Source organism: Emys orbicularis, chromosome 13, assembly GCF_028017835.1.
Source record: "Emys orbicularis isolate rEmyOrb1 chromosome 13, rEmyOrb1.hap1, whole genome shotgun sequence".
NCBI classification, from domain to species: domain Eukaryota; kingdom Metazoa; phylum Chordata; order Testudines; family Emydidae; genus Emys; species Emys orbicularis.
The window spans coordinates 40,819,446-40,845,228 of record NC_088695.1 but is presented as its reverse complement, the minus strand read 5'-3'; the positions used below and the strand labels follow the sequence as shown (position 1 = coordinate 40,845,228).

Genomic DNA, 25,783 nt, shown 5'->3' with positions numbered 1-25,783 from the left:
CTCCTGCAGAATCCAGACCAGGTAACTGAGCATGATTGAGTCCAGTAATTTATAGTTACGGCTTCTGTTTCTCAGTTTCATTGTTTGCAGTTCATTTTTTAGCAATTTGCTTTCTGTGATGATATGCAAAAATCAGGGGGGGGTTACTTTTTATATAATGTAATGAGAAGATTTTTGGGGGGTACATCCAAAAATTCTTGTTTAAATAGGATCAACTTTAATTTTTATTACGTGTATAAAAATTCCGTACATGTTAGTTTAAGCTTTGTATATTTGTTATGGATCCCTGGTTTAGCATTTAGTGCATTTCATATACCTCTCCCTGGCACTACGCTGACATTTTTTATAATGCATATTTACCATAAATAGAAGCTGATAATTAATAAAAAATAAAATACAAATACGCTTACCATTATCTAGAGAGATTGTATCCTTTCCCATCATATTAATATCCCAATGTAGTCAAAAAGTACAATGTTTATGACATCAAGAATAGTAATTTCCATCTTCAAGCAAAATGGATTTTTAAAATTTTTAATAATTTTTTAAATTGCATCCACAATTTGTAATACAGAAGTGTTGTAAATTCTGTGTGCGTGTACAGTCCTCCCTAGCTATGGAGTGTCCATTGGAATGTAGGAATTGGCTGTGCTCAGTAGCTGAGGCAGGTTTAAAGTACCTAGCATGAATTAATGTTAGATGCAAGCCAGGGAGCAGGGACACCGACTATAGGGAAGGCAGGGAAGTCAACCTGAATTGAGTAACCATTTCTAGGTTTTCTTTTTTGGCTGTTCATTGGATAAACACTAATTTTTTTTGTATTTGGGGTGTTTTATAGGTGTTTTTTACTTAAAACCTAAAATCAGAAGCCCTACCTATAGTTGAAGTACAGCATATGCTTTAGAAAAACATCTTGTCACTACTGAAAGACAGTAAATGGTTAATTTGCCACTTGTCTTGGTACATCTACGCTAGGGCTCACAATGTTGCTAACACTAGTGGACGTGAACCAGTTTTTAGCAGCAATGGGACCTTTGTAGACAATGTACCTACAGCAGACAGGTCCATAGAGCTGTTTGATTCAGAGAGAGAATGCAGTCAATTAATAGATTTTGCTTTCTGCTATACGCCTTTCATCCCAAAGAGCTTTAAAATGAAGGGTTAAACAAGCCTCAAAACATAAAACTAATACTGAGAATGGAGATTACTGCAAATACCATGGTAACTTCAGCTGCTATAATTGGTAATTGTCAAGTATTTAATGATGCCTAACCCTATAGCATCATATAACCTACCATCATCTACGCTATCTGCACTTGAGGGGTGTAAATTCTAGTGCGCACTAGGGTGTCTCACACTAACTACTATCATAACAATAACTTTGATAAATATGGCTCCTGAACCTACATGGAAAACATATGTCTTCATGTGCCTACACAGTAATACCTATATAGAATCAAGTGTCACACACTGAACCAGCGAAAGTGAGCAGCTATGTCTGAACTTTATTGAGGCCATTCCCACGTGACTTTGGTGTGTTCCCTCTTTACAGGACATGGCAAACAGCTAACTTTATCCCCAGAGCCACTTAAAGCAAGTCTCGAGGTTGGGATTTGCTGGGTTGGTAGGTTGCACCCCAGTTGCTGACACGAGACAGGAAAGACCTGTTGAGCTTGTGCTCAGGAAGCAAATACTCCTGCAACTGTCTCCAGTTGTCGTGGTGCCATTGCTGCTTGTATTCATCTTACAAACAAAAGCAGACAGATTTTTCTCTTTTATGTAATTTAATTGAGCCTCCCAGAGCAAGAGGAAGCCCTTAGTATGGATTATTTGGAGCAACACAATTTGGGTTCTGCTATACTTACAGTGCGGGCTTTCCTTTGCGCCAATCCTCAGAAGGATCCTAGCGATAGGCACGTTGTTTGTCAGGATGGCAATATCCAAGGGAGTTAATCCTTCACTGTTCGGTGTGTTTAGATCCAGCTCCTCTGGTGTATATTGATAGAGGAGAATCTGAACAGCGTCCAAATCCTGCTGTTCTACCGCCTCAAACATAGCTTCGTTGCACTGGAAATTCTGTACATCAGCAACAGCAGAAATTAGTTACAATTCTTCCTATGGCAGCCACAAGTTTTACTTTGTATCCTGTTCCAGAGACCACTGGCCCAATCCTATAGCCCAAGCGTAAAGACTAGAGGAAGGGCCCTACCAGTAGGTTAGCTTCCCCTGGAGATGGGCTTTGTTGAAAACAATTTGCACATCTCCCCTTGCTTCAGGTTTCATTATACCCTTGAACTCAGTTCAGGTTCGTTGGAAGGTTCAATGAGGTTCACAACCCTCACAAAGCAAATCTGAGCCGATTTACAGGTTTGTCCTGAAACCAAGCCACATAAGTGATCTTTTAAGATTTACATGTGAAACTGGGTGAACGTTTGTGGGTTTGGCAGAGGGTTTGACTCTGAGGTTGTTCAAACCCCAAAACTCAAAGCAAAAACCTGGGGGATGTAACCCAAGATAATCAACATCCAACTAAAACAAAGCAAAACTCAAAAAGTGTCTTGCAGCTTTATCATGAGCTGGTACCAGGCACTGGTTCTGAAATTGCTCATAAATTCTGAGCTCTTCAGGGCTTATTATTATTATTTGTTTTTCCATAGCACCAAGAAGCCCTAGTCGTGAAGCAGGACACCTCTGTGCTAGGTTCTGTACAAAAACAGAACAAAAAGATTGTCCGTGCCCTAAGGGGCTTCCAATCTAATTATAAGACAAGAGAACAACAGATGGATATAGCCGACAGGGGAGTACCAGTAAAAAAAAAAGAAATAATATTTGTCAGCATGATAGGCAGTGGTCTCTGCATGGTAGCAGCATATCTGGCTTCTCTTCACTGCTGTAAGAGCTTGGAGTGATAACTCGAGTTTTGCTCATAACCTTACTCCTATTCACACAAAAAACCCTCTAGCTCAAGTTAAATGGTATGTCTACACTGTAATACTAGCGCATGCATGCATTGTTGCCCACATCCCTCTACCATCCACACACAAAACCCCCAAGCATGTGCTTATTTGTGCTTTGACCCTGTGCTTGCTTCAACAGCTGGGGGTATGGGTGAAAGCTTAGGCTGGAATCCACCCGCTTTGCAGTGAGGACTCTAGCAAGATCACATAAGTCCTGATGGTCCTCCAACACCCTTCCCACAATTCCCCCGAGGGACAGACAAGTTCTCCCACAACTGACAGAATTGACTGGGAAAGAATCCTAGTCTGTCTCAGCACAAAGAACCCTGGGATATGCCCCCAGAGACACACGAGTGACAGCAGAAACAGGGAGGATACAGTAACGCATGTAAGGCTTTGCAGGGGAAACGCTCACATACTGGCCAGGCTAACCCACATGCCGATCACCTGGAATAACTTTGCAGTATAAACATACCCACAACTACTCAGCAGCTGCTCATGCAGTCACTCTGTGCAACTTGACTATTGCTGTGCCGTGTAGTTAGTCTCACTCGAGCTAGGGTAGGTCAGGTCGACTGCAATAACTTGAGTGTACCACTTCAAGCTAACTGTTGCATTGAAGACAAGCCCTAGGCCATTTTTAAATACCCTAATAATTTCACATCCAGAGAAAAACGCTGACTAGGAGAGGCCTTGAAACTCAGTGGAGCTTGTCATCATTAGGTAAGAAGAGGGGATGGGACTGAAGTAGATTAACTGGCTGGGTACCTCCAAAATATCGGCAGGTAACCAAATACGTGTATCTGTGTGGTACTCAGAAAAATGCAGATTGAGTGGGTGAGCACCTGAAAAATAGGACCCAAGGATGTACCATGTATTAGCATCTTCTCTGCTATTCTAGGCAAGAAAAGAACAGTGAGGCCCCTTTCCCCCCCCAACAATAATATAAGAACTAAGGGAAGTGATAAAGGAAGAGTGGTAGGATGCAAAGAAACATATCACTCCTTAATTGAGCTGAGAAGAAGCAGGTGCAGGAAGCTAGCACGGCCTGCAGGGTTTTTGTTTATGAAAACATCCTTCCAGTGCTCTACAGTGGTGACGTGTTATTTGCCAAGTTACTTTAAACTCCCTTTCAATGTCCCTTTGTGATAATTACCCAACAGCTTTCTTCTTTTAAAAGTGAATTATTAGAAGCAACTGGCCCAGCTGTGCAAAGAGAGCTCAGCATGATGCCATGCAAGGGAGCTACAGTTTGGGTGGATGTACTGTGCTGAGGGGAGCATTAAAGAAATACTTGGATATGAGCGAGAGAGAGATTCAGGACTGAAGCTTGGCTCTCCCTCATTGCTGGAAGCGGAAATGTTACAGAGGCAGCCTGCTCAGCACACTCACTAGCACTCCCGTTTGGCCTATTGAAGGAGAAGCATTGCTGAACTCTGTGTTCAGGCCCTCATTGCTGCAGGAAGAGGCCTGGCGGAGCGTGGGAGAGTAAAAAGGTACTAAATGAAGGGATTATGGAGACTCCAAGGAGGCATCTGTGGACCTCTAGAAGAAAATAACCATTGCCTGTGAAAGGGAAGCTCTGATAACATTGAACTCAGCTGGAGCTGCGGGTGATTTGCACCTCTGAAAATCAGGCTCAAGATGTCTCGAGTTGGGCACCCAAAAATTAATGGATACTTTGGTGGATATAGGCCTATACTAGCTTTTCAAGACAGTTCTGCTAGTATATCTTTAATACCTGTCAATGGAATTGTTGTATTAATACTCTGCTAGTTGTTCCACATTGTGTGGTGGGCTCTGTGATGTACGCTATGTACCAAGATGAGATCCCCAATTCCAGTGCAATAGATATGAGCTCTGAAGCAGATCAAAGGCCAAAAAAACCCCAACCAATCAAACAAACAAAAGAAAACCAACAACATTTTCAAAAATTTGTTTGTCTTGGGTCAATTGAAATGTTTCGTTCCCATTTCAACTTTTTAAAAAATATTAAAATTTATAATGTACATTTTGAAATGAAAAATCAAAATGTTCCTAATGTTTTGACCTTATCGAAACATTTTGTTTCAAAGTTTTGTCTTTTTTAAAAACAAACCTTTGTTGAAACCTTCTCGTTCCAGCACAAAGTTTAGTTTTCAACAAAATGGCATTTTCTGATGGAAGAACTTTGTTAGAAATTTTTTGACCCGCTCTAGCTATAATGTTCTAAACAAGCAAACCACTACCTTAATCCATATATAATAACTTTATTAAAAAGAATGTAACAGTACAGCGCGCCTTCTGGTTAGAGAAAACATGAACATTGCTCAACATGGGAAATACAAGAAATATTGCAACTACTGAGATGATGTTATCTAAAAGTTTAAAAGGGCAGCTACTGTAAGTGGTGCTACCAGGGCCGGTGCAAGGAAGTTTCGTGCCCTAGGCGAAGCTTCCACCTTGCGCCCCGCCCCCCACCCAGCTAACCCAGCCCCCCCGCGGCAGCTAACCCAGCCCCCCACCCAGGGAGCCCGCCACTCCCCCCTCCCGGGGAGCCCCCCCCGCAGCAGCTACCCCCCCTCTGCAGCAGCTAACCCCGCCCAGGGAGCCCCCCCCCTGCAGCAGCTAACCCCGCCCGGGGAGACCCCCGCCGTGGCAGCTAACCCCACCCGGGGAGCCACCCCCGCCGCGGCAGCTAACCCCACCCAGGGAGCCTGCCCCAGCTCACCTCAGCTCCGCCTCCTCCGCTGAGCACGTTGGCGCCGCTCTAATTCTCCTCCCCTCCCAGGCTTGCGGCGCCGATTGGAGGAGACTTAGAGCGGGGGCTGTGTGCTCAGCGGAGGAGGCAGAGTGGAGGTGATCTGGGGCGGGGAGCGGTTCCCCTGTGCGCCCCCCCCCGTTACTGTGGGTGGCCCTCCCAGCGTTCCCCCGCCCCAGCTCACCTCCACTCCACCTCCTCGCCTGAGCGGGCTTTTAGGCGCCCCCAATCACTAGGCGCCCTAGGCGGCCGCCTAGTTTGCCTAAATGGTTGCACCGGCCCTGGGTGCTACTGTGATACAGTAGATATGGTGGCCCACCAGAATAGAGCTTAGCAGTATTTAAAATTGTCTGCACTCAAAATTTTCACCTGTTTCATTTCACCTCAGCTACCACAAATAAAACACATTTGCTTTAAGCTTTTCAATCCTTTCTAAGGAGGTTGTATAATAGCTCACACCTGTCGCTTTCAAAATAGTTCTTTTTGTATGTTTTATCTTGAGAGCCCAAGATACAAAACTGAGAGGTAAACATTTTTCTCTGACAATTTCCAAGCAACTCCATTTCATAAATACTACTCAGGAAAGACACTCAAGATAACTAATTAATTCTCCTTGTATTTAATATAAGGAATTCTATTAGCCAGATTTCATATACCCACCCAGTGCTTTGATGCTAGTGGGAGGGGTGCAAGAGAAAAATCCTAAAATGATAGATGAACAAATGGCAGATGGGTAGAGATTATCCTCTAGTTATCTAAATCATAATTAGAATGGTTTTAAAGGCAAACTGTCACTGGTGAGGGCATGTCTAAAATAAATGTAAGAAAAGATCCTGTCACGTATTTCTCAATTCTAAGGCAAAGCCTAAAACGAGAGAAATTTTTACTGCAATGCAGCAGTTGCCTTGCACTACACAGCAGCTCCACACATCTGTTCCCCTGCTTTTCTAATGCTTGATTTGGATCACTCTGAAATTAGAACTCAGCACTTTCTTCGTGTGTTTGTGGGGTTCCCCTCCCATCTGAGATGATGAAACTCTTTGCTCAGACAAGAGAAAACCTATTAGTTAGTGGCACGGATCCTGAAACATATTGAGCGGCTTCAACTCCAATTGGAGTCAATGGGAATTAGATATTATTACATGTAGACCTCTACCCCAATATAACACTGTCCTTGGGAGCCAAAATTTTTTTACCACGTTATAGGTGAAACCGCGTTATATCGAACTTGCTTTGATCCGCCGGAGTGTGCAGTCCCGGCCCCCCAGAGCGCTGCTTTACTGCGTTATATCCGAATTTGTGTTATATCGGGTTGCGTTATATCGGGGTAGAGGTGTATTTAATATCTGGCCTTCACTCTGCTATCTAGGCACATTTAACATGTTTTAAATTGGGTCATTAACATTCCAGATAAGAAGAGCAAAAGGGTTACGCTTCTTTGCTCCCTGCAGGTTTAAGGCTAAGGATTGTGAACTATGAACTATGACCTACCAAAACCACCTTTATATTAAAAATTAGAGTTGGCAAATAATGCCACTTTTTGTTTCTCCAGGCATATTGGTTTGGACTTTGTAATAAATTCATTTCAGTCAAGTTGGTACCCCTTTCCAGTTAATTTCCTGTGAATATCTGAGCTCTCTATTTTACTGTCACATGCATTAACAGAAAGAAAAATTCAAAATGAATTTCAGAATATACATCAGAAGCACCTGCGTGTTCATCCAATTTGAAAACAGAAACAATACCGTGCAATGAAGATTATCTGACTAGTGTTTATGGAGCACTATTTAAGGACCAAATATTATCATCAACTTACTTTGTCTTCATATTACAGTCAAAGCTCAAAATTAGTCTTACAGACATTACATCATATAGGGGCAATCCTTGCATTAGGAATAAGCAGAAAAAATAATTGGGCTTTATAATTTGGTGCCAAATTGTGCAGTGTGAGTTGTGAAGCTGAACTGAAGTCAGGGGTGTGACTCTGGATTTCTAGCCTATAACTAGAGGCAGAATTTGGCCCTTTCTTATTCAAACATATAATATTTTTATATGTACAATACCAGACAGCAGGCTGGGTGCTATACAGCTTCTGTACCTAAAACAAGTTCTGGGTGAATACTGCAAAAATTATTGGGGAACTTTGATTTTTTTTTTAAATTCAGCCTCAATAAAGCCTTAATTCAGCAAACCATCCCTATTCCTCAATGCATTTAAGCACATGCTTAAATTTAAGTGCATGCCTAAGTCCTGTTGACTTTCATGGGACTTAGCCTTTGCTTAACTTTAAGCATTTGTTTAACAGGTCAGATTTTCAAAGATATTTAGGTACCTAAAGATGCCAATAAGTGCCCAGTGAGATTTAAATAGACATTGCTCAAAAAATCATATTAGGCTCCTATCTATAGCTTTAGTTGCCTAAATACCTTTGCAAATGTGGCCCTAAATGCTTTACTGAACAGGGATGCACCTAAACACATGCTTAAGTGCTTTGCTGAATTGGGGCCTCAATTAGTTCAACCCAAAATGCAAATACGAAAGTTCATAGTCACACAGAAAATCTGATGCAGAGTTGCTCTCATCTAGACAAGGAAAAGAGCATGCACTGTAACCTACTCTCTGCATCCAATCAAAACAGCAGAGGCCAAATTGCAAATATCCTCAATGAACAATTCAGAAGCAACCAATAGGCCGAAAAGTATTTGCATGAAATAATTGTCCAATAGTTTTGAACACTGAGAAAAAAAATAATGGAAATTGTGATCTATTCTGTCTACCTAGGTACTTATATGGCCCTCATCATCATATCTGAGCATCTTGCAATGATTAATGGGTTTTATTCTCATAATACGCTTGTGTGAGAGCAAAATATCGCCTCTTATTTTAGAGAGTGGAAAGGGTAGATTAAGTAATTTGCCCCAGGTTGCACTTGATGTCTGCAACTGTGCTTGGACTCGAACCCAAGCCCCAGTCAAGTGCTGTAGCCACTAGACCATCCTTCTTCCTGTCAGTTTGCAATTTGCAAACAAGAACTGTCTTTACCTACTATATCAGTTAATGCAAATACTGCACCAAACTCTTATTTAAAACATCCCTTAGTATTTGCTATACTATTCAGTCACCTGCAGCTCCTGGGGACAGAATTCAAATGGGGGAAAGGAGGACTGTGATCTCATCAGACCGACATGTTCAGCTTCAGACCAGCTGGTACCATCAAAATGATTCAAAAGTGCCTTCTGACTTCATCTGCACCCACTAGAGCACAGGATATTTCTCTACCGTGAAAACATCACTGGGAGCAAACAGTATCTGACGGCCCAGCTACAAGCGATCAAGTGCAGTTTAGGGACAATTCTCAAGTTTTTCCTCCCTTAACAGTTGCACGACAAGATTAATTTGTGGAGGGTGTTACACAGATGCAAAAATGTACACACTGAAAAGAACCACCGTGCTGCTTTGCGGTAAGCAGTAGCTATGTTCCAGTGAAGTGATTAAGTGCTGAGTGTTTAAAAATGCAATCATATGTAGCTATTTGCTTTGGGTTAGCTAGAAAAGTCCATGTCTGGTCCTGGAGTTGGAAACAAAATATTGAACTAGTTCCAGCAAGGAAGTGCTTTGACAAACATGAGTGTGAGAATAAAGCAGTGCTGGGAGGTGGCTATGTCTCTGGCAGGACAATAAATGTCTTGAATGGAAAGTGTTGCATAGAAAAAATGAAGAGAAAACTGTTCACTAGTGGACGGTGAATGAAGAGTCTAAAAATCCTGTTCTCTCATCTGGAAATTTGATTTTAATTAATGTGTCGACCCTATACCACAGATGTCCTTTAAATTGAGGTTTAGGATTAAAAAAACATATCAGCTAATACCTTGATGCGTTATATTTTTACTCCTTACTTGTAGTTTCCTGGTTATTTTCCACAGCGAACACTGAAAATAATAGATAGTTGGTTGATTGGCTTGCTCAGTGGGGACCTGATCCAAAGCCCACAGAGGTCAGTGGGAATCTTGTCACTGACTTTTATGGGTGTTGGATCAGGCTCTGAATTACGGATGGGCTATAGAAACTTTCACCTCTAGCGTTTGGCCTACGGCAGGTCAGTCGTGACAAAAAGCCATTCCACTTTCATGGTTGCATAATGGATTGGAGGACATAAAAGTAGTGAGTCTCGATCTATTTCCCATTATACAACTGTCCACATCATACCTGGTAATCGAGTTTTGTCAGTAAGGCCGAGGACTGAAACAAACACTCCCATGCCTAGAGGGGGTCCTGACAGGTCAGATCTGAGAAGGATGATGGGCAGTAAGAGAGCAAGCCAGCAGTTCACTATGTGACAGAGGAGTTCAGTCTCCACAGCTGTCATTTGCTCCTCAGCCTTTTGGCTAAGAACAGATTTACCCATGTGATCCTACGTGTTCCCTGTCTGCGACTGCATAATAAGTGGATTTTTGGAACAGGGAGCTGGGCTAGGACCTTGTTCCATCCACTCCATGCATCAGCCTGGCATTGCAGTGCCTTTGCCGGCACAATAATCATACAAAAGATATGATTAAAAAAAACCTGGTAAGAAAAAAAAAAAAGGCGGGGGATGGGGTGGAAATCATGACCCAGTGGGCTTTTTCCACAGCTAACTCCTATACCGAGGCCTGTAGCAAACCCTACTAAATCCAAATGCTCCCCAAAGTGGATCCAGATGCAAATCCAAACTTCATTGTACAAACCCCTCTCCATGGCCTAGATAGTGCCATATACGTGCAGCTCCTGTTAAGGGGAGGGTGCAGCTGCTCTGACCCAATGGCAGCTCTGACCCAATGAGGTGCTGTGCCTCAAAGAAGAAATTCCTGAGGCACACAGGCTGTGTTCCCATTACCAAGCCCATGCACAGCTGCTTACCTCTCCCACAGCTAGGCAGCTCCCCTGGCCAGGGCATGGAAGACAGGAGGGGTCGTGGAGACAGCCAGTGCCCTGTGCCCACCATAGGAACAGGGACAGAGCCGTCCTGTCATGTCCAGCGCACAGGGTCTGCAGCTCTGCCTAGCTCTTCTGCGGGCCATGTACGAGAACAGCAGTCTGCTAATGCCCTCTCTCCTGCCATGCCCCTCTAACAGGGCCAGGCTGAATCTAGCCCTATAACTTCCTGAAAGAAACATCTAGCCTGATCTACGGGCTGCGATTGTTTTGAATTAACTCTCCTAGGGCTTCAGCACTTGTACTGCTGCATGCAATTTTTCTTACATATAAGGCAGATTTGCACGTGTTAAGGAAATCTAAGCCATACATCTTTTTCTGGCCTGTCATACGGTTCCCATTAGCAATATGGGCCTTAGGTAGAGCTGTCCTGCAAGGTGCTGAGCACGCTAGCCCTGATCCAGCACAGCACTTAACTTTAAGCCCAGGCGTCGTTACCGTGCCGGCTGGGTGAGCGGGTGTTTCTTGGCACATCCACAGGCAGCCCCTCAAGGTGGCTGCTCCTCCCCTCCCTCAGGAAGCAATTCAGAGTAGAAATCCAAGGGCGTGTCCTTCCTGCCTCCAGAGGGGAGGAAACCTGTTTTGTTTCAGCAACACCAGCAGCAGGAGGGCAGCTGCCTCGGCACCTCCCTCCAGTAATAAATAGATGAGGTTGTGTTGCTTACTGAGCCCGTGCCTGTGTCGTTTTACGGGGGTCTCTGCCTGTTTGTCCAAGCCTGCCAGAATGCAGCGCACGAGGCTGTGTCACAGTAGCCCCATTGAAGTCAATGGGAGTAGTCATGCGCTTGGTTAAGCAAGTGCCTACGTGCTGTGCTCAGCATCTTGTACAATCAAGGCCAGAGATGGGCTTTGCGACCATAGGAGAGTGCCAAAAGCTTTGATGTGTGGGGGTCCTTGGCTCTCTGTCTAGGTTCTGATCTGGTGCTCACCATCCTAGCCTGTGACCCTTGCACTTAATTGTTACTTATTCGACTGTTACTTCCTTTGCTGTTGAGAGACATTGGCGCATACGTCAAACTTCTAGAGAAAATGATCGTTTCTTATATGTCCAAGGTGGGCTAGACATTTTCCTTATCTATAGGGCCAGATTCTGCAACATTTACTCATGCTGTGTAGAACCTTACTCCTTAAAAGTGGACTCCTCATGGAATAAAGAACTGGTACTGTAAGGGGGCCCCAGAATTTGGCCCACAAGAAAAAAAATCAATATCTGCTCTGCAGAGCAAACGTTATCAAGCATAGTGCTTATTACCACGTGCTTCACATCAGTGGGATTCCTCTGACATAAGCGCAGGAATAGGTGTGTAGAGCAGGTCCGTGAACAGACAAAATGCAGATGAAGAAGGATGAAGAAAGGGGTACAACAGAGAAGCAAGGTCAAGGTGAAATTAGCTAATATGACAGTTTATTAAAAATGAAGTAATTACCACAGAAGTCTTTCGGAGACTGAGTCGATCTGATCTGGCCCTGAAATACGCCTCATCAAAAGATGCGTGACTCCCCTTCAGCTTCTCGGAGAGGTTGCGATACAGTCGTTTAGCAGCATTTGGAGAAGACGGCCCACTGTTCTTTTTTGTCTGCGAAAGGTTCAAATTCTGCATTTGCTGTGTCATTTTCACGTGGCCGTTCCTAGAGAGAAGGCAATGCAGCCGTTGGATATGGGTTTGCTACACTAACTTCATCCGTTCAAAACTCATCCTTGAAACACACACAGCAAGACTTGTGCAGCAACGGACTTTCATTAAGGTAGGCCAACCCCACACCAAGAACATGAAGGGCCATATTTTAGATCCTTTCCATTGGTGAGTTGTTGCTCACAGAGATAGTCCCATTGACATCAATGGGCGGAAGGGGCTATGATGTGGACACCAATGGGACCAGCCCTATGAGTGCCAGCCAATGGGAGGAATAAGAGCTCCAAAATGTGGGTTCGATACCTGGGGAACTGACTAAGTGAGTCACATTGTGGGAATAAAAACAATTCTGGTAAAAAAATATTTAAAGGGGGGGGGGAGAGTTTGGGTTAAATGAGAATTGGGAAGAGGGACTTATACTCTATGTATGTAAAGTGATGATGATATTCCCTAAATTCAACCAGAACAAGCAGGATTGCAGAATCAGGACCTAACAATTTGGCCCTTCCATTTATTGTCATAAAAGCTTTTCTGCTAAACACTTTCTTGCGGCTGCTCTTTGCCTTTAATTTGCCTCTAAGATTTAAAGCTCAACGCCAACGCTCACAAGTCCTCTGAGTCTTCCATTCCCGTTGGTGAATGGTGGCAAAGCAGACATTCTGAACACAAAAGTGTCCATTTACAAATAACCTCACACATTTCCCAGGCTAACGAGGTACTACAAATAGACAAGGTCTCTGAATGACGAACATATATAATGACGCAAATATAGTGCCCATCTATAAAAAGGGAAATAAAAACAACCCAGGAAACTACAGACCAGTTAGTTTAACTTCTGTGCCAGGGAAGATAATGGAGCAAGTAATTAAGGAAATCATCTGCAAACACTTGGAAGGTGGTAAGGTGATAGGGAACAGCCAGCATGGATTTGTAAAGAACAAATCATGTCAAACCAATCTGATAGCTTTCTTTGATAGGATAACGAGTCTTGTGGATAAGGAAGAAGCTGTGGATGTGGTATACCTAGACTTTAGTAAGGCATTTGATACGGTCTCGCATGATATTCTTATCGACAAACTAGGCAAATACAATTTAGATGGGGCTACTATAAGGTGGGTGCATAACTGGCTGGATAACCGTACTCAGAGAGTTGTTATTAATGGTTCCCAATCCTGCTGGAAAGGCATAACGAGTGGGGTTCCGCAGGGGTCTGTTTTGGGACTGGCTCTGTTCAATATCTTCATTAACGACTTAGATATTGGCATAGAAAGTACGCTTATTAAGTTTGCGGATGATACCAAACTGGGAGGGATTGCAACTGCTTTGGAGGACAGGGTCATAATTCAAAATGATCTGGACAAATTGGAGAAATGGTCTGAGTTAAACAGGATGAAGTTTAACAAAGACAAATGCAAAGTGCTCCACTTAGGAAGAAAAAATCAGTTTCACACATACAGAATGGGAAGAGACTGTCTAGGAAGGAGTATGGCAGAAAGGGATCTAGGGGTTATAGTGGACCACAAGCTAAATATGAGTCAACAGTGTGATGCTGTTGCAAAAAAAGCAAACATGATTCTGGGATGTATTAACAGGTGTGTTGTGAGCAAGACACGAGAAGTCATTCTTCCGCTCTACTCTGCTCTGGTTAGGCCTCAGCTGGAGTATTGTGTCCAGTTCTGGGCACCGCATTTCAAGAAAGATGTGGAGAAATTGGAAAGGGTCCAGAGAAGAGCAACAAGAATGATTAAAGGTCTTGAGAACATGACCTATGAAGGAAGGCTGAAAGAATTGGGTTTGTTTAGTTTGGAAAAGAGAAGACTGAGAGGGGACATGATAGCAGTTTTCAGGTATCTAAAAGGGTGTCATAAGGAGGAGGGAGAAAACTTGTTCACCTTAGCCTCTGAGGATAGAACACGAAGCAATGGGCTTAAACTGCAGCAAGGGAGGTCTAGGTTGGACATCAGGAAAAAGTTCCTAACTGTCAGGGTGGTTAAACACTGGAATAAATTGCCTAGGGAGGTTGTGGAATCTCCATCTCTGGAGATATTTAAGAGTAGGTTAGATAAATGTCTATCAGGGATGGTCTAGACAGTATTTGGTCCTGCCATGCGGGCAGGGGACTGGACTCGATGACCTCTCGAGGTCCCTTCCAGTCCTAGAATCTATGAATCTATGAATCTATGAATATGCCCAGAGACTCGAGATAATTGGGACAAGTGACAAGGAGACTTCCTTGTTAAATCAGCACACCACTGTGTACAAACAAGAACAGAGCTCTGTGTGAGTAGCATCCCTGCAACTAATGAGCAAAAAAATGGATGAAAGCAAAGCAGGCCTTCTAAGATCTCCAGGATTGTCTTTCATTGAGCATGATGGCCATGGGAGTATAGGTGCAGTGAGATTGCACACAATAGAAGTTATCTTGCTTTTTCATTATTACACCTCTACCCCGATATAACACGACCCAATCTAACATGAATTCGGATATAATGCGGTAAAGCAGCGGCTCCGGGGGGCGGGGCTGCGCGCTCCAGCGGATTAAAGCAAATTAGATATTAACGCGGTTTCACCTATAACACGGTAAGATTTTTTGGCTCCCGAGGACGGCGTTATATCGGGGTAGAGGTGTATTCATTTGCATTTTAGTAGAGCTCAGTGGCCTGAACTGAAATTATGGCCCCTGTGCACTAAGCACTTGCACAAAACACAGAGTAAGACAGTCCCTGTCCTGAAGAGCTAGTCTAAATAGATGAGACAGACAAAGGGTGGCAGAGGAAACAGAGACACAGTCAGTGCCTTTGCCTAGGTCACACAGCAGATCAATAGCAGAGGCAGGAACAGAATCCAGGTCTCTTGAATTACAGTCCAGTGTTCCATTCACTGGACTAAGGAACCTTGTAATATTATACAGAGGTTACAATAAAAATAAAATCTACATTTACCTGAAATTATTTTTCCTATTTGCAGTAGAGGGAAATAGAGCTAAATGATCCTCCTCTTTTCTCCTCCCTCCCTGCAAAGTAACACACAGGAGTGGCCAGGTCTAGTGGAAGGGGGTTTCTGTAGGGGCAGCAGGAAGCTGGGTTGGAAGGACCCCTCCGTCCCATCCAGCTGTGGAGCAGTAGTGGAATCACTCTGTGTGGTGCTGCAGTCATCCCCTACTGGGGCAATAGCCAGTGGATCCATATATTGGAAGATTTCCCCCTAGTCCTAGTTCCCCATACCTTGCTACATGGGGGTATGAAGGGAGCCCCCCAAAATTTGGTCTCTATGGCACACAGGGGACGTGAACACTCAGCATGGGTGCCACAAATCCTTTTTTCCTCACCCGCATGGTGGAATCACATTGGTTACATCTGGAGCAGCATGCATGGATCTGCCCCCGATACTCCATGAACCAGATGTGGAAACTGTCAGTAAGTGCTGATTTTAATGGCAAACACACAACAAGTGCAAAAAGCATTCTGCTTTACTGATGCAGTGAGTGGATCAATCAGGAGTTTTAATTGAAAACATGAGCAAAGGTGCAGTCAGTGAAATAAAACGATTTAAAAAAATGGCTGTTAAGGGTGTGCTCGCATTAAACCCCTATTTAGAATCTTGCCATTAGTTCAATGAGTTTCTAATGAACGTCTGAAGATATGTTTAAAGAGGTGGTTGGATTTGGTGTGTTGCCCCCAGAGATCTTCAGATCCCACAGTCTCATGTTATTAATATTTAAAGGTGACTCAGCACCTTACCAACGATCATTTTATTCTCAGTCACTCAGAGTGATGGCAAAGATCCCCTCGTAATGCTCCCATGATAACCTGCTTCCCTATATTCCACCGAGCATCAGATTGAACTAGAAAGGGCATCTGCGCTCACATCCACTTTACCCTGCACTGACTTCAATATATGGCTCCTCCTGTACAGCAACGTGTGGGGAGAATCAGCCCCAAACGCTATGTATCAGTAACACAAAGGGTCTTGCAAACACTCACAAAATAGTTCAATTCACTCTGCTCCTATTTAAAAGTTCCAGGCATCCAGTCATGGAGCAGATGCGACCCCACATGAGAAAAGTGAGCAGTCATGTACTGCAAATAGTAAAAGGGGAAGTTTCATGAATAATCCAGGGGCTGGAAATAGTTTGTCCAAGTGGCTGAGCAGATATTTGTGAATAGTGTACACAGGGGAGTTGTTCAGAGGTCCAGGGGATCAGAAAGCACCCAACTTTCACCAAAAGTCGAAGGAACTTGGGCACCTAACTCCCATCTGCGCCTCTGAAAATCTCCCCTTGCATTTGCAGAGATGACGAATAGTTTGCAAATGCCTTGAGAACAACAAGAGAAAAGGGCTAGGTTCATTCATAACGAACAAGTCAAGCAGCTCTACTTGGTGCTGAATGGGACTTCAAGCCTAGAAATGCCATCACGCTGCGATTAAGAACAAGCAATGGTGGCATTAGGTGCTTGCTACTTCCAGCTGATCCCATTAAATCATTAAAGAATTAAGAACAACAGTGTGAACTACACCCATATCAGGACTGAAAAAACTCCTGTTCCCCCGACTGACATAAGATTCACTGACAAAAGCGCCGGTGTGGACAGCACTATGCCGGCGGGAGATGCACTCCATAGCTACTGCTGCTTGTTGGGGGTGGTTTAATTATGCCGGCGGGAGAGCTCTCTTCCATCGGCAGAGAGTGGCTACATGGTACAGCGGTACTGCTGTAAGGCTATGTCTACACTACAGACCTAATTCCCATTGATATAAACTGGAGTTAGGCACCTGGACACCTTTGAGAATCTATGCCTGAGTAACTAAATAGGCTGCCTTCCTATCTAGAGCCAGACCAACCTCCGTACTGGCCCGTCAATGCCATTCTAAGGGCTTACCTACATGGTGCATTAGTCCACACCAGGGGGTGTAAATGCTAGTGCACACTAGCATGTTGTACACTAACTGGCCCAGGTGGACCCTGCCACTCCCCCCACCTCTTTTATAAGAAGGGGAATTCAGCCTCTGCTGGTGGCAGAGCCTGAACAAATCTTCTCTAAATGTCAGCAGTCTTGATTTTCCATCAGTTCTGACTGCCGGGTGATGCTCCGTTAAAGGAGAGCCCAGTCCAAGGTATCAACTACTGGTACAAGGTATCAACTACATCCTGGGGCTGGAATAAATGCTGAGCGGCCAGCGAGCCGGGGACATCACAGCAGGACTTCGACAGCAGTGGCGGAGGGCAGCAGCTGGCCAGGAAGACTTAGACTTTAATGTCAGAAGGGACCATTATGATCATCTAGTAGACTTGCTTGTATCATTCACCTCTCAGGATCTTACACACCCACAACACGTCTCCGGGGACTAAGGGAAAGACTTGGCGCTGGCCAGCTCCCAGCAAAGTGGGTTTATGCTGGGGCGGGAGAAGGGTATTCTTTTTTAAAACAATTATTTTAATGAGCGTATTTAAAACTTTATATTGCAGATTAAAAAGGAAATTAATGTTTGTCCCACTTCCCTCCTCCAACCACCTCTCCACTTAGTTGTCTTATTCCCCTAGAACAAAGAAAGCCAAGCTGGTTTTGGAAGCTAGCAGAAACCTCTCGCAGAAACCCACGGCAGCTTGCTAGGTACCTTCCCACCTGCTCTGGCTAATTCAGATCCCTCACCACTTACTCAGGTCTCTTCTTCACAGCAGTTGCCAACAGAGGCGGCTCTATGTACTTTGCTGCCCCAAGCACGACAGTCAGGCGGCTTTCGGGGGCGCCTGCGGGAGGTCCACTGGTAACGCGGATTCGGCGGCATGCCTGCAGGAGGTCCGCCGGTCCCGCGCCTTCGGCATACCCGCCGCCGAATTGCTGCCGAAGCCGCGGGACTGGCAGACCTCCCGCAGGCATGCCGCCAAAGGCTCCCTGACTGCCGCCCCCACAGCAACCGGCAGGCCGCCCCCCGCGGCTTGCTGCCCCAGGCATGCGCTTGGTGCGCTGGTGCCTGGAGCCGCCCCTGCTGGGAAAGGTACTCCGAGTGTCACAGCTAAATAAAAGATCGAACATATAGTTTAGCATAAGTAGTTAGCACTTATTCTAAGGAGACATTCCAGGGAAAAGGTGACCATTAACACCCCTGCAGTCACAGGACAAAAAGTGGGGATTAGTTCATTACAGATTGTTGTAATAAGCATAAATTCAGTGTCTTTATTAAGGGCATGGTTCTTAGTGTCGAGCAAAGTTATGAATTTAAGCTCCCAGGCTGACTTTTGAAAGTGTTGTGCAGGTTTCCTTTGAGGATGAGGACTGATAGATCACATATAGAGTGATGGCTTTGTGAAAAAAATGTTCACCCACAGGTGATGTGATGTTTTTGTCTTTTATCATTTTCCTGTGTCTGCTCATTTGAGAGTATAGTAATTGTCTGGTTTCCACCCACCTAGTTGTTATTGGAACATTTAGTGCACTGGATGAAGTACATCACATGTTGTGATAGGCATGTGTAGGACCCCTGGATCTTGAAAGGTGTGTTGTGGGGGAGGTCGATCATTGTACGGTGGAGATGTGTGTGCAGGTTTTGCATCTGTTGTACTGGCAGGGTCTGATGCCACTTTCAGTTGATGTGGCCTGGTATGTGGGCTTGCTCCTGCTGCTGAGCTTGGAGAGGTTGGTGGGTTACTGGCCACTTCACCTTGAATGGTCCCTTAGTTTAGCATTAGTAGTTAGTACATATTCTATCTGTTCGATCTTGCATTTAGCTGTGACACTCTTAGTATCTTTCCCAGAGCTGAAGAAGAGCTCTGTGTAGTTCGAAAGCTTGTCTCTGTCATCAACAGAAGTTGGTCCAGTAAAAGAGATTATCTGGCCCACCTTGTCTCGTTAATTACCCATAGGTGGTTTTTTATGAGTTAGCCATAGCTGATCTTTAAAATCAATATGCAGGTACAAAGGCAGTATTTCCCAATGGCTAGAGCATTAGATGGGGTGTCAGGAGACCTGGGTTCTATTTCCTGCTCTGCCACTGTCCTGCGGGGTGACGTTGGGCAAGTTACTTTAACTGCTCTGTGCCTCAGTTTCCCCATCAGTACAATGGGGATAACGATATATGGTTCATTTGTAAAGAACGTTGAGATCTGCTGATGAAAAGTGCTATACAAGAGCTACCTATTATTATTTTATTTCTGCATATATGATAAATATACATCTTTATGACCATATAACCCCATGGGTGTTTCTCTTTATCCAAGGAGAGATAGGTCAAAGAGGAGGTTGAGTAAACATAGCTGTAAAACTTGCAGTGATTCAGTGACACCATTTTTCTATGTGGCAATAGTACCATATGCACACTGATCCCATATTAGGTCATCAATGACCTTAAAAATGTTCAATGGACTATTTTTATATACTAACAGAAGTAAATAAAACATTGCATGAACTAAGCACACAACAGCCAAGTAATAGTTGGAAATAATGTAATGCAAATTCATTGAAGTCCTGATCAGCATGTTCATACAATGTTTGTAAAATGCAAAATATTGCCAAGGATTACTGTATTTAGGACAGCCCAATGGGGTATGTAATAAGCAGTTATGAGATGAAAAAAAGGGAAAGGGAAAATGTATGCAGCATATCACAGAAAACTTTCTAGTACTGTGATCTTATTAAGCTGGAGAGCTGTCTCCCAAGGGAATTAATGGAAACTAGACTCAATAAAAACACGGAACAATCCTGCATTGGGAAGGCGATAGATCTGATAATCTACGGGGTCTTTTCCATCTCAAACTCACATGATTCAAAGCTGCTCCAAATGCAAGGATATTTAAATTGGCTGGTAGCAGTTTTATAACATCTAAGTAATTTTATAAGAACATCTTTAGGCTTCTTTTATAAGAAATTCAGGTTAGCTTTCATAGCCATGCCAGATGACACAGCAAAACATATACATCATTCTCACTGAAGTTACACATGAGACCTGTCTTCATGTTTTTAACATATGGACAACTCAAGATGTGCTATGATGAAGGACGGATGATTGCTGGAGTTAAACTGTTAGCAGTGTATTCTAAAAAACAAACCCTGTAGGTGCTAGGTGGTGCACTGGAGTTGATATATTCAAGGCTTTCACCTCTGGAAACCTCAGCACATATCTAGCTTAGGTCACAAATTTAAACGCATTAGGTGATTTCAGTGTTGTTCTGAATAGATCTTTGTGCACATCAAAATAACCATCACAATATTTGACCTCACTGGCTAACGCTTGTCACAGTCAATCAAGAAATTGACGAGAAATGTGCTGCAGGTTTGGGGGGCATAGGTAGAGCTCTGCAGGGTAGCATGCAGAGCAGCTGCTCACATTGTAACTGGGCATAACCAATAGTGTCAGTAGCCCACTTTTTTAAGAATTAAAAATCACAACAAAAATGGTTCCAGTAATGAATATCTGAATCACTGGGCAAACAGTCTACTGCAGACATTTTACACTAGCCATCACATGCAGACTCTGATTCTCATTATCGCTCTCATTTAGCATGTACCAACTAAGAGAGGGAAGTCGCCCAACACGTTTCATACTGTACACAATGTAATCTAATCTTTGTGATCAGGTTTCTGATCACACATCCCAGGCACTACTAAAGTAACCTTTCTGAACAGGCATGTGTTTTAAAAGTGGAGATTTTAGATAAAATCCATTTAAATAACCTACCCTTGAAAGCAGCTTATTTCATCCTGGGGGACTGATCAAATATTCATGCACAGTTTCTAAAATCACATTGTAAAAGGGAAACATATCCCTGAATTACACATTGGTGTGTGTCGATTATACACATATGAGCATACGGTATACATAGGCACACTGTATAAATGCAGCCTAGATGTAGAAGTGTTAACTTTGGAAGATTTGATAAAAAAAACATACACACACAATAGATAATAATAAAAAACTCCACACACTTATTTATTAAGTGATTTCATTCACCAACACATAGCTAGAGAACATGAGTTAGAGAATTAAATTTGACTTACCAGCTTAGGCTGTACAATTCAGACTGGGAACAAGTTGGTAGTAATTGTCCACTATCTTCATTCAATATTTCACATTGGCTTTGCTTTCTTTTCTGGTCCAGCCTCTGGTTCAGCCTCTTTCCTATACTGTATGAATGATCAAAAATGAAAGCGCTTACTACAAGCAATTACTGAAGTCCAAGATCACTGATTAAATCTCAGTGCAAAAACCAAAGATAAAAGCAAATTATGAAACATCTGAAGTAAAATATATGATGCCTTAACACTACTTGTGCTCTTAGTACTGCAGCTATAGTAATGACTGGTATCTAAGGCTCTTGTTTCTGTAGTCAAAGATGCCATGACTTCTGCATGCTTTTAGCCTGTTGTATCTCTAAGAATTGATCAGCACAGCATGCAAGTAGAACAAGTAATCACTGCCCAGAGTAAACAAAACGGGAATTGTAGTCAATTGTCACTCAGTATGAACAAAAAGACGTTAATGCTGTCATCTTAAAACAATTAGTTCTAAGTTAAATCAATAAGAGAAGAATAATCCTAGCTCTACACTTTGTCCAGGAATTCATGATTGCATATGATGTACTGTTCCTTCTTTCGCCAAGCTACCAATACAGCTGTCTGCAATCATAGCAACAAAAGCAGCAACCATATCCATAGCTCTGGGACATCTGCAAGATCATTTCAAAGCTCCCAGCATGAATAGGTTATCTTTAAAAGGTTATTAAACCAGCTAACCCCCACCACCAGCACATACAACTTTAATGATGCTTAAATTTTAATTACAACAGGTCCCCAGGAATTAATTTTTAAATGCTTTTGACAACACAGCCTGGTACAAAAACAGTGACATTTTTTAAAAAGAGGTGTTTTTTTAAAATGTATAGTAGAAAATGTAAAACCTAGATCCAATTGAACCCAGCAATATGTTATCAAGTCAGAATATGCAAAAAGTTCGCCAAACCTCAGAATGCTCAAAATACAGATATGTGTTGGACTGAAGATAAACAAAGATGATCAAGTAAAGCACTATACGTTTTTGGATCACCTTCCTGGTTACATTCAAACAACCATAAAAGTTAAGCACCTACCAACAGAATAAAACGAAAAGACTCTTTTAGATGCTCATTTTGGGATGTGTGATCATCTGTTGTCTATAATAGCGATTTGACTATTATTATTATTATTTGTATTATCATAGCGCCCAGGAGCCCCAGTCATGGGCAAGGATCCCACTGTGCTAGGTCCTGTACACACATCAACGAGACAGCCCCTGCCCCAAGGAGCTTACAATCTAAGTATAAAACAACAGGTGGATACAAACAGACCAACCAGGGGGTACAAGGGAACAATAAAACAGTACTGGTCAGCGTGATAGGCAGGACCTCAGCAAACTAGCAGCCTGCCCACGGTTCAGTTTTTTGTAGGCATCATAAAGGCACCGTGGGTTTGAGAGTGAGCCTGGGGTAGCCTCTCTGACTCAGTGGAATTACTCAGGTATGCTTCTGGAAAATGCTGAGCATCCTCTGGGAGATGGTGGCCATACTTGATTCTCACCCACTTCAAAGGAGAGTTGAGGGCGCTCAGCTTCTTGCAGGGTGGTGTCCTGCTTATGGCAGTGCAGCAGACAGCAGAATCTGTCCCTATGCCCCTACATGACATGGGGTCTGTTCTTACACAGCCTGCAGCAGAACTGGATGGACAGCTGAATATAACTCTGACTTCTGTGGTGAATGGGAAGTGCCCTCGTAGTGGCAAACACTACATTGAAGTCAAATCATGTTCTCTTCATCTTTATCAATTCTATGTCACTAAGTCTGGGCCTGCACCAAACCCTCACATCCAAACGGCCTAAACTTTGGGGAGTTTGAAATGTGGATCTAGGCACTCTGCAGCGTGAGCCCATCTCAGGTTATTAGTCAAAACAATGATCCTTAGTGTGGGGCCAATTAATAGTGATCATAGCCTTCAACTAACTACAGTGGCATCAATCTGTTAGGCATAAGCTGCATAGTATGGAGTAAGAACTCCAATCTGTCTTTTGAAACTTGGTGTCAGACTTCAGTAAACCTAGTGAAGCTGAGAAGAGGTCTGGATTGATGAAGGCTAGCACTGGAATTATTTTTGGCACCTACAGGTTTGCTGCTTAGACATGTTAGCTGCTTATGTTTAACTGGTCAGAGCAGTGCAAAGTGTTCCTTGCAAAACCTTGGCACTCCACAGAACTCACCTGGTTTCGGATTTTGTTCTAAGCTGGAAACCCAGCCCAGGTTTTGTAACAAGATTTGCCAGCCTGTGCCTAAGATTTGACATTGAAATGGTTTTGAATCAGAACTGGGTGAAACTTGGTGGTAGTTTTGCTTTGAGGTTTTCTGATTCATTCAAGCTCAAGACTCAGTGAAAACCTCCTGGGATGCAAATAAATCACACGTGAATTGCAACTGCAGAAAATCTTTGCATCACGGCTTGGGCCCAGTTGAGCACCATTCTGTCAATGGTGGAGGGTGAACTAGTTTGGCAAAGGAGATCTGTCAGAATGGGTATTGTTCAAAAGCACATCAGCAGGGAGACGTAAGGCTAAACAAGGCCCAGTGTGATGGAGGTGCCAATCTTGCTCACATATTCTCATGAGAAAAAGGGTGGTTTGTGGGGATCAGATATTAGGGGCATTTTTGAGGGGCGGGGATAAATTGAAAAAAAATGTGTTGTTTATGTAATTAAAGGACAGCTGAATAATTATGAGAGCTTCCTATTTCTCCCAAGTTTTTAATTTAAGTTTCAAATATAAAACTTAAGAGCCAAATCCTCAGCTGGTGTAAATCAAAGTAAATGTAGCTACACTCATTTATACCAGCTGGGGGCATTTAGTGTGGTTTGTGAGAGCTTGAAAGCTTCTCAAAGTCCTTTCAAGGCAACAGAAGTGTAGATGTTAAAAAGCAAGAACAAGAGCCTTAGTTTCAGCTCAGCTCAGGGTTCTTTTCCAGCTGGCAGGCTGAACAGCACCTTGCAGGTCTCTTTATCAAAGCCAATCGCAGCCGGCTTCAGACATTTGAGGTGAGCTCTGTGAAGTATAACTTGGTCTGATAATGAATCAGTTCCTGAAGTTAGCTTAGAATTTCAGAAAGCACTTTGGGAGCCAGTAGTTCAAAAATGCTGACAAATATAAAGACCCAATCATTTCTTGTTCCAGTTTTCAATTGCTTACAATTATTTCAGAGTGGCTTGTCCAATGTCACACAGAAAATTAGTGGCCGAGCTGGGTTTGGTCTCATTCAGACTAGTAACCTATCCATGTGGATATATGGTAGGGCTGACTGGTAAACAACTATTTTGCTTCATGAGCAATTTTGAGCTTTCAAAATATGTTTCCATTTAAGAAGACTGGGATGGGATGGGATGGGAAGGGATGGGTGGGAGAGAGAGGAGTGGAAGACCCAGATCAAGTCCCGCTCTTCCTGATTCAGGGAACAGAGAAAATACAATGGTCAACACAACTCAGATTTGAAATACCGCACTTTGAACATTCAGAGTAAACTGTTTCTGATCCGTCCATAGAGTGAGGGAGAAGGGGAAACATCACAAGAATGCTCATGAGTAAATTCTAACACACACATCTGAGGAAGTTGAGATCTGCTCAGTTATTCTGACAAGCAGAAAAAGTGCCCAGACTCATGCAGCAAATTATTCAGTACCAATTATTTGTTCAGCTGTAGACATTAGCACAGCGACTTGGCCTTTGTCTCTGCTGGGATTTTAATTTGCTCTTGCTGCCTATTTTTCAGCTAAGATCCTGATACTCCTCTTGTTACACCACAATAGTTTCTACAGCTGCCCATTGTAAATTACGATGACAAGAATCTCATTCCCATAAAGATTACGGATGAGAGGAATAATAAGAACCATTATTATTTAGCAAAGCACTTAAGCATCTGCCTAATTCTACTCAAGGCAAATGGGTTTTAGGCACATGCCTAAAGTTAAGTACATGCTTAAGTGCCTTTCTGAAAGGGGGCCTTAGTACAACCCAGTGTGTATTTGCTCCCAGAGCTCTGTGGGGCCAGTGGTGGTGGTGGGGGGATGATATACATTGCCTTGGCCCCACCCACTCTTCCTCCATCTCTCTCCCCACTGGTGGAATCCTGTTAGCAGACATCACTGTGTCAGTTACACTCGGGTCACGTTTCCAAGCTTTTTCTTTGCAACTACGAGGATTAGAAACATATTTTTAAAGTGATTTTCTTCTCTTTTGCCGAGCATTATCCTGCCCTGTGGGCCAGATGAATATATCAAAAGGACCAGATGAAGTCCGATGCATAGCTTAGATGAAAATCTGAGCGATGACCATTTATTTAACTTACCCACAGCGTGAGCACCAAATCGACAGAAGCAAATAAAGCCACCTTGAAGGGGTTCTTGTATCCCCATTGGAATAAAGACGTAAATATTTGATTTGGCTTCAATCAGCACTAGTCTAGGGACAGGTCTGCCTAT

At 43.3% G+C, this 25,783-nt stretch overlaps 1 protein-coding gene across 1 annotated transcript in view; it reads right to left on the bottom strand.

Annotated features, from left to right (window-relative positions):
* The window catches only part of ANKFN1 (ankyrin repeat and fibronectin type III domain containing 1), an 87,969-nt gene extending 66,573 nt beyond the window's left edge, over nucleotides 1-21,396 (bottom strand). Inside the window, exons 1-3 of the mRNA XM_065416176.1 lie at nucleotides 21,296-21,396; nucleotides 12,096-12,297; nucleotides 1,866-2,076 (exon numbers count right to left, since the gene is read on the bottom strand). Of these exons, the coding sequence (XP_065272248.1) occupies nucleotides 1,866-2,076; nucleotides 12,096-12,281 (397 nt within the window). The 5' untranslated portion in view covers nucleotides 12,282-12,297; nucleotides 21,296-21,396. The remainder of the gene's footprint in view (nucleotides 1-1,865; nucleotides 2,077-12,095; nucleotides 12,298-21,295) is intronic.
* Between the last annotated feature and the right edge of the window lie 4,387 nt (nucleotides 21,397-25,783).